The sequence below is a fragment of the Anopheles merus genome, chromosome 2R (genome assembly GCF_017562075.2).
Source record: "Anopheles merus strain MAF chromosome 2R, AmerM5.1, whole genome shotgun sequence".
Taxonomy (NCBI): domain Eukaryota; kingdom Metazoa; phylum Arthropoda; class Insecta; order Diptera; family Culicidae; genus Anopheles; species Anopheles merus.
The window spans coordinates 60,128,878-60,137,636 of NC_054082.1; the positions used below are offsets into that span (position 1 = coordinate 60,128,878).

Below are 8,759 nucleotides of genomic sequence, written 5' to 3' on the forward strand. Positions count from 1 at the left end.
CATAGTCATAATATATTTACATTCTTTTAATACTTTAATGTATACGTCTTTAACTGTGACTAACTTAACTTAACTTTGAAATTAATGTACTAACCTAATGAAATGTTTTCACTAAACTATCTTAAACTTAAACTTAACCTTACTTAAACTAACTGGCTTATTTTGCGTATCGCAATACGCGTATGAAAAAGTTGCTAACGTATGCTGTTGTTATGGACGAATTCGCCCATGATGCCGCGCCCCGGAACAGCTCCCATACGTTCGGGAAATGGGACATCGCTATTTTATCGTTCCTTGCAGACCAACGGCAACTCAACACAAATGTGGCATCCAGTACCAGCTCCTTCACGTGCTTCAGCCGCTTGTCCATATGTCTGGACGTGAGGTTCCTGTGCAGCCAACTCACGCAATTCCTCATATAGTGAAGTCCTCCGGGACGGGACGCGAAGTTCCATCCTCATCGCTACATAGAGTTTGCTGCATTTGGTTTACCACGGCCTCCAAAACCGCCGTGGTTTTCCGGACAACAGCGACCTCTTTCTGCAAGGATTCGTTTTGCGCCGTTAAAACGTCCAAGCGGCGATTTATGTCGTTGGCGTTCTCGGTTATCAACCGGTACAAATCGGAGACGGTGACTGAATCAACAGGGACTAATGGAGCAACGGTCCGTGTTGCGGTGGAAGCGGCGGTGGGAGCGGTGAAATCGTCGATGGGAGCGGTGAAATCGTCGATGGGAGCGGTGAAATCGGCGGTGGGAGTTGCGGTGGAAACGGTTGTGGCCCGATCGGCGGTTGAGGCGGTGGTGGCTCGAGTTGCGGTGGGAGCAGCGGTCCGAGTTGCGGTGGAAACGGTTGTGGCCCGAGCGGTGGTTGAGGCGGTAGTGGCCCGATTTGCGGTGGGAGCGGTGGCCCGAGTTGCGGTGGGAGCGGTGGTCCGTGTTGCGGTGGGAGCGGTGGTCCGTGTTGCGGTGGGAGCGGTGGTCCGTGTTGCGGTGGGAGCGCCGGATCGAGACGTCGTTGGAACTGGCTCGGTTGCTACGGGGTGTGCTTGGCCAGCGGCGAGGCAGCCTGCGGTGGTCACAAATCGGAAACCCATAATTTTCACGGCACTGTCTTTACTTGAACCAGCGCTTTGGGATTCCTGTCCGGAGACGGTGGGGATGGGGACGGCATGGGAACCGCTACTTTGAGGTGGCACAAATGATTCCCCCAATTCTCTCCGCCGCTTAAACTCCCTCAAGTCCTCCGCTGTCAGGACCGTCGGACGCTTGGTCGGTGGTCGGACAGACTGGTTCGGGACCGCGGAGGTGCCTGGGCTGGAGGTGGTGCTGGCAAAGACAGAGGCGGCGGTGGTCCTGGTGATGGTGGTAGTTGTGGCCGGTGTCAGCACGGCATCAGAGATGATAATTATCTTATCAGAACTCATTGTTTGCTAGGAGAAATAAAAAATTTAAATTAGAATCGTACACGTTAATGGTAACCGCGGTCAAATGGTCTACACGGAACCGGCATAAAGGAAGATCACCAAGAGCAGAACACTCCAGCGATCGAAACTACACACGGTAAGTAAAACCAGGAATAAATAATACATATACAACTCACCAATATATCCGTTACTAATCCGCAACCACAAATAACAGAACAGCTGATCGTTGGTGTGAGGAGGCTAGCTAGCACGTATACACTTGTTCAACAGTTGAGATGGATATGATACGGAGAAGCGCAACGTACGCGCTATAAATACCCTGGGGCGAGGTGGTGAGGTACGGGAACACACCCGGGAGCGAGGAGGGGAGGTAAAAAAATATACCCGCACAGGCAGGCAAAGGGGAAAAGCAACACACGCGCGCACCCGCACAGGCAGGCAAAGGGGAAAAGTAACACACGCGCGCATACGCAAGTACCAGAAGATCATCCGCCAATAACAGATCAGTTATTTTTTTTTCCATTTAAATATATACCAACCGCTGTGATCTTTTTTTTGCACCACCACATTTGAATTTTGGTCCATTTAAATTGTTAGAAAGAGATGGACCACGTTGTCACATTCGCTCTCTCGCTCCGTCTAGCCCGAACTGCCCGAACTGCCCGGACTGCCCGAACTGCCCGAATTGCGCGACCCAGCGGAGGAATCGCTGAAGTCCAGCGCGTGAGACCAGCCAAAATCTGCGCTGGCCAGCGCAGATTTTGGTACATTTTCTGCGCTGGAAACTGCTCGAATTTGCGCAGCGGGACTCCATTGGCTCCGCTATCCTCATTGATGCCCTTAATGCTCTTATCCTTGGCACTTTGATTGTATGTTCTATTATAATACTACCGCTATTCTCATCTGTTTTTTTGCATTACATCAGCGCAAGGATACGATCCAACACGCTATTAGCAACTTCATTCGTCATTTCATATCTCTCTTATGGTCATTTTTTCATATCGAGGGTAGTTGCACAACTACTTGCTCGAAATCTTCTGGGGCCGAGGGGAGCCGTCGGAATCGTCGAAAAGTTCCAGCCGTCCAGAGCCGGCACCGGCTATCGTTGGTTTTATATAGCTGGAATCGAAGTCAGAGTAGGAATGTTTGGAAGCGGCCGTGAATGCAATTCTGGCAACCCATTACAATTCCAAATACGTAATGTATGAACATAGTTCGCGAACATTTCTCAGGGCTACAATACACTGTTCTAACCTAAAAATACAAAAAAAACTTGTAGCCGATCGCAAATCTATCAGTAAAAGATTCATTTTTCTTTTCATCTGTGTGCGAAGTTCATTGCTTTCCCGGACGGGAAATTATGTTGAAGTGCAGGAGTAGAATCAGGTTACGGAAGTATCCGTCGTTTTCACTACAGTATGCATGACGAGAACACAGCCTGTATACGTATGAACTATCCTAAAAAATACAGAAATCTAGAGGAGAAATGCAAAAAGATTATTAGATGATAATATTGTGCTCATCTATGAAATGAAATACGGTTAGGAAATACAGCGCTTCAATGGTGTTTTGTTGAACAATGGGGATGTCCATTTTGATTGCAGCGGCAACTGAAGGTCATATATCCTACATAATAAACAAGAATCCATTTTGATTCTGGCCGAAAATGAGCACTGCGCCACAACAGAACAAATGTTAATGCTTTTAAATAACACACACAAAGACAAAGACAAATACATTATATATATATATATATATATATATATATATATATATATATATATATATATATATATATATATATATATATATATATATATATATATATATATATATATATATATATATATATATATATATATATATATATACGCGAATCGTGCAGATTTGAACTGCGGATCGGATCACATCCGTGCCCGTTCATGTACACATCTCTATCGATCTTCAATTAATAAATAGAGGGCGAAAAGGCTTTTTCCCTCTCTTCATCACCAGCAATTTCTTACAACGGCTTCGGTAATTATTAGCAGCAAAAACCAAAGAAAGAAAAGGAAACTTTATCCGAAAACTATTCGCGACGAAACATTGGTGCCGTGACCAGGATTGTGCCGATATCCTGAATATTCGCAATATTTTTTTCGATAAAGTGCTAAACACCTTTGCCTTTCACTGCCCGACCGTTACACTGCACTTTACACTACACTCGCGCACACGATAATCGCAGTTTTAGTAAGATGCCAGCTCAACCGCTTATTTTGTCGTCGAGACGAACGATTTTGATTGCCATTTTGGCCCGTTACGAAGAGTTTCTTCAAAACTACCAGCCCGATAGGGATTCTATCGAGGTGGAAACTCGTATGGCCAAATTTGACCAAATATGCAAGGATTTGGAGAGCCTTCAACAGCAGCTGGAGGACAGTGCAACCACTACTGAAGAGATGACACACAATGCCGCCCTTAGGGAGGATTTTGAACGGCGCTTGATTCGCGTTCAATCGGCATTGAAAGCGAAATATAGAGAAATTCCGCGCAGCGAAGTGTCGCAGCAAGGAGCCGGTAGAAACCCGCTACAAGGCATAAAACTGCCCACCATCGCTCTGCCGGAGTTTGACGGCGATTATATGCAATGGCTGACCTTTAGGGATACCTTTGAGTGTTTGATTCACGATAATGTTGATTTGCCGCCAATACAAAAATTCCATTATCTACGCGCAGCCCTAAAAGGTGAAGCAGCGCAAGTGATCGAGGCCATTACAATAAGCGCCTCTAGCTATGAATATGAATGAAAACTTTAAATCACTTGGGAGAGAAAACTGACGGCTGGAGTAGTATATTAGAGCATTTACTTTGCACAAAATTGCCCTCTAACACATTACGCGATTGGGAAGAATTTGCTTCGACCAATGACAATCCGAGCTACGATTCGTTGATTGCCTTTTTGCACCGCCGTATGCGCGTACTCGAGACGCTATTAGTAAACAAACCCGAACCATCACCTATAGAAGCACCGATACCACCAAGACGCACCATTTTTCCGCGCACTGCTAGTTTTGCTACCACTGACCGCGATGTTAATAAATGCCCGTTGTGCAATATGCCGCACACCATAACAAAATGCCAGCGATTTAATGCCATGAATCCTGCCCAGCGGTACCGTAAGGTACTTGATGCCCGCTTGTGTTTGAATTGTCTGCGAGACAATCACCGTGCCCGCGATTGCTCGTCACAGTACAAGTGTCGTCATTGCAACTTGGCGCATCACACAATGATTCACACTGAAAGCACTCCCAGCACATCTTCCACTACATTTCCAATGCTAGATGCGCAAGATGAACCTTCACACACAACACACGCCACTGATGATCACACGGCTAGCATACAACGCAGCTACGCAGCTGCAATAAAAAAATCACCTTCACAAATATTATTACAAACTGCACTTCTAAATGTAACCGATGCACACGGCATCCTGCATCCTGTGCGTGCACTCTTAGACAGCGCATCACAGCCCAATTTAATGAGCAATCGCCTTGCTCAGAGGTTGGCTTTGAAAGGTAGCACGGTTAACATAACCCTCAAAGGAGCAGGACTATCCACCAGAACGGTGAGGAGGTCGGTTCGAACTCAAATTGCTTCACGTGTTGAACACTTTGACTTGGATGTCGATTTTCTGATAGTAGACAAGGTGATCGCTGATCTGCCGGCGCATGATGTTTCCACTCGCGGCTGGAACATTCCTTCGGAATTTGTTTTGGCTGACCCGCAGTTCGATAAATCAGCCCCGATTGATCTCATCCTTGGTGCCCGTCATTACGCTTCCTTCTTTACGAACGTAAAATCGCACGAGCTTGCTCCGAACCTTCCAACTATGCTGAACAGCGTGTTTGGGTGGGTCATGATTGGTCCCACCTCTCCTCAGAATCCTGCATCTCCGACCGATTGCACCGCCGCGTCCACAATCTTCTGCATGGCATCCCTGGAGGAGTCTCTCGAACGCTTTTGGAAGCTGGAAGAGTTAAGCGTCAATGATTCGTACTCACCTGATGAGCGGCGATGCGAAACATTGTACAAAGAAACCACTCAGCGCGACGAGTCAGGTCGCTATATTGTACGATTGCCCAAACAGACCGACTTCACGGAAAAGCTTGGCCTGTCTAAAACTACCGCTTTGAGACGCTTCGAGCTGCTGGAGAGGAGGCTAGAACGCAATCCACAGCTCAAGGAAGACTATCATGCCTTCATGAAGGAGTATTTAGAGCTGGGGCACATGTCGCTCATGAACAAAGATAGTGGGGATGAACGGGCGTACTACCTACCGCACCATCCCGTATTTAAAGCCTCCAGTACCACCACGAAAGTAAGGGTCGTGTTCGACGGATCTGTAAAAACAAGCACCGGTTACTCCTTGAATGACATTCTATGTGTTGGTCCAATCGTGCAGGACGAGCTGCTTGATATCGTGTTGCGATTCCGCACCTACCAAATAGCACTTGTGGGAGATATAGCTAAAATGTACCGACAAATATTGCTGCATTCTGATGATCGTCGATTGGTGCGCATATTCTTTCGATTTTCGCCGCAAGCTCCGATCCAAGTATATGAGCTCAACACCGTTACATACGGACTAGCACCTTCCTCGTTTCTGGCTACACGCACACTTATCCAACTAGCAGATGATGAAGGGACTGAGTATGCGCTTGCACCTGCAGCCCGGAAACGAAACTTTTACGTCGACGACTTCATTGGTGGTGCCAATAACGTTCGCGAAGCTGTTCAGCTGCGTAAGGAGTTATCAGCGCTACTTGCCAAAGGTGGATTTGAGTTGCGCAAGTGGACATCAAACAATCTGAGCGTGCTCTCCGGCTTAAGCATCGAGTATATCGGCACACACTCATCGCTGCATTTTATACCCAACGAGACGGTCAAAGCACTCGGCATCTCGTGGAAGCCTGAATCGGATGAGCTGTGTTTTGAATCCAACACTGAGGCTGATGAAGCCACGTCGACTAAGCGATCTATTTTGTCGAGCATTGCCAAAATGTACGATCCGCTCGGATTGATAGCACCGGTGATCGTGTGTGGTAAGATGCTGATGCAGGAGCTATGGCTACTCAAATCCGGCTGGGATGAACCTGTTCCTAATCACATCTGTAAAAAATGGAAGGCGATTCAGAGCGACTGGAAAACGTTATCCGAGTACAGGACTAACCGTTACGCTCTCTTACCAGATGCAAAAGTAGAATTTCACACATTTACCGATGCTTCGGAGGCCGCCTACGGAGCATGTGTATACGCTCGTTGTGAAAACGTGGCGGGAGAAGTCCGCATCAGCCTATTAGCTTCAAAATCTCGAGTGGCACCACTGAAGCGCGTCACGTTGCCGAGGCTTGAACTAAGCGCAGCTGTCCTGGGCGCCCATCTGCATCATCGCGTCAAGGAGCCAATGCAGATCGTGTGCGCCGAATCGTTTTTCTGGTCCGACTCAACAGTGACGCTAAAATGAATTGCGTCACCTCCCAACTCCTGGAAGACGTTCGTGGCAAATCGAGTAGCTGAGGTGCAACACTACTCTCATCCAAGGCAATGGAGGCACGATCCTGGCACATCCAATCCTGCTGACTTGGTTTCCCAAGCCATGTCGGCAGCACACTTGACGCAGAATCAGCTTTGGAATAACGGTCCAGATTGGCTTGTGCAACCTTCGTCCCATTGGCCCAGCTCATATCCAGAACCAAGCGATGAGGCGGACCTAGAAACACGCCAGGTGAGTGCCGCTTTAGTTTGTACACAAACTCATCCATGGTTTGGCATTTCTTCATCCTTCGCCAGAATGGTACGCATCATGCATACTGCATACGGTTTGTGCGCAACACCAAGCAGAAGGCGCGATCACAGCGACCGATACCGCACACCAATGCATCCAAGACGATCACGCCCAAGAACGTGGATGCTGCAAAAACTGTGCTTTGCAGACTAGCCCAGCAAGATGCATTTTCCGCGGAAATCAAGCAGCTAAAAAAGGGAGAAGCATTGATGAAACAATCACCTTTACGAAAACTTACCCCATTCCTGGATACAGAAGAAGTAATACGGGTGGGAGGACGATTGAACTTGTCGCAACTACCGTATCAGTCCAAGCATCCAGCTGTTCTACCGAAGAACCACAAATTCACTCGTCTACTTGCGGAAGATTATCATGAAGAGATGAAACATGCTAGTGGAAGGCTATTGCTATCCCGCATTAGAGAGCTGTATTGGCCACTGGACGGACGTCGCTTGGTAAAAAGCATTGCAAGGAACTGCTTCCGCTGTATTCGGCACGATCCCGCACTCGCCCGGCAGCCGGTTGGCCAGCTTCCACCTTCCCGCATCACCCCGAGCCGACCTTTTTCTGTAACCGGAGTGGACTACGCCGGTCCATTCTACTTGAAGCCAGCGCACCGGAAGGCAGCAGCTACTAAGAGCTATTTGTGCGTTTTCGTGTGTTTCGCTACGAAAGCTGTGCACTTGGAACTCGTAGGAGACCTCACAACGGCGGGATTCTTAGCAGCGCTACGCCGATTCACATCACGACGCGGATTGCCAGCCCACATCCATTCTGATAATGGGAAAAACTTCGAAGGCGCAGAACGTGAACTGAAGGAGCTTTTTGAGCTGTTCAACGACGAACATCACCGCAACACCGTGGCTACCAGATGCGCTGACCGGGGAATCACTTGGCATTTCAACCCACCAAAGGCTCCACACTTCGGCGGATTATGGGAAGCAGCAGTAAAAACGGCGAAGCGACACCTCTATCGTCACCTGGGCAATACGCGGCTGTCGTACGAAGGCTACTGCACTGTGCTCCAACAAATCGAAGCAGCGATGAATTCCCGTCCGCTGTTGCCTTTGTCCGACGATCCCAACGAGCTAGCTGCACTCACACCGGCACACTTCCTTATTGGCACATCATAAGGATCATCAGCACACAAAGGCATGCTGACACTTCTAGGTCCAGCAAAACACATTCCCCTCTTTAAGCAAATCATCTAGGGGCTGCCTTAACATTCGCATGTTCCGCACAAACTTGCCATGATAATTGATCGCTCCCAGGAAAGATCTCACTCCTGAGACGTCAATTGGAGGTTGAAGTTTTGTGATGGCCAAGATTTTATCTGGGTCTGGTCGCAACCCTGTTCCATCAAGCAAATGAATTAAATATTTTATTTGGGACTTATGGAAACTACATTTCTCAGCCCGAATGGTAAACCATACTCCTGAAGTCTAACCAGGACAGCTTGAAGTTTCTTTGAATGGTCTGCGTTGTCTTTGCCTCCTACCACAATGTCGTC

At 47.9% G+C, this 8,759-nt stretch overlaps 2 protein-coding genes across 2 annotated transcripts; both read left to right on the plus strand.

Annotated features, from left to right (window-relative positions):
- The first annotated feature begins 3,659 nt into the window (after positions 1-3,659).
- On the plus strand, positions 3,660-6,928 carry LOC121600577. Its single transcript, XM_041929286.1, has 2 exons — positions 3,660-3,981; positions 5,106-6,928. The coding sequence occupies exons 1-2, from the start codon at positions 3,660-3,662 to the stop codon at positions 6,926-6,928; spliced, it is 2,145 nt and encodes a 714-aa protein (XP_041785220.1).
- Positions 6,929-7,060: 132 nt separating this feature from the next.
- LOC121600584 lies at positions 7,061-8,382 on the plus strand. Its single transcript, XM_041929298.1, has 2 exons — positions 7,061-7,189; positions 7,255-8,382. Exons 1-2 carry the CDS (start codon positions 7,061-7,063, stop codon positions 8,380-8,382), a joined length of 1,257 nt encoding a protein of 418 aa, XP_041785232.1.
- Positions 8,383-8,759: the final 377 nt, after the last annotated feature.

Excerpts from the sequence above, each read along its gene's own strand:
- LOC121600584 (XM_041929298.1), top strand. The coding sequence starts at position 7,061 with ATGTCGGCAGCACACTTGACGCAGAATCAGCTTTGGAATAACGGTCCA. Across the intron at positions 7,190-7,254 it reads CGGACCTAGAAACACGCCAG|AATGGTACGCATCATGCATA; the intron begins GTGAGTGCCGCT and ends ATCCTTCGCCAG.
- LOC121600577 (XM_041929286.1), top strand. The coding sequence starts at position 3,660 with ATGCCAGCTCAACCGCTTATTTTGTCGTCGAGACGAACGATTTTGATT. Across the intron at positions 3,982-5,105 it reads AGTGTCGCAGCAAGGAGCCG|ACAAGGTGATCGCTGATCTG; the intron begins GTAGAAACCCGC and ends TTCTGATAGTAG.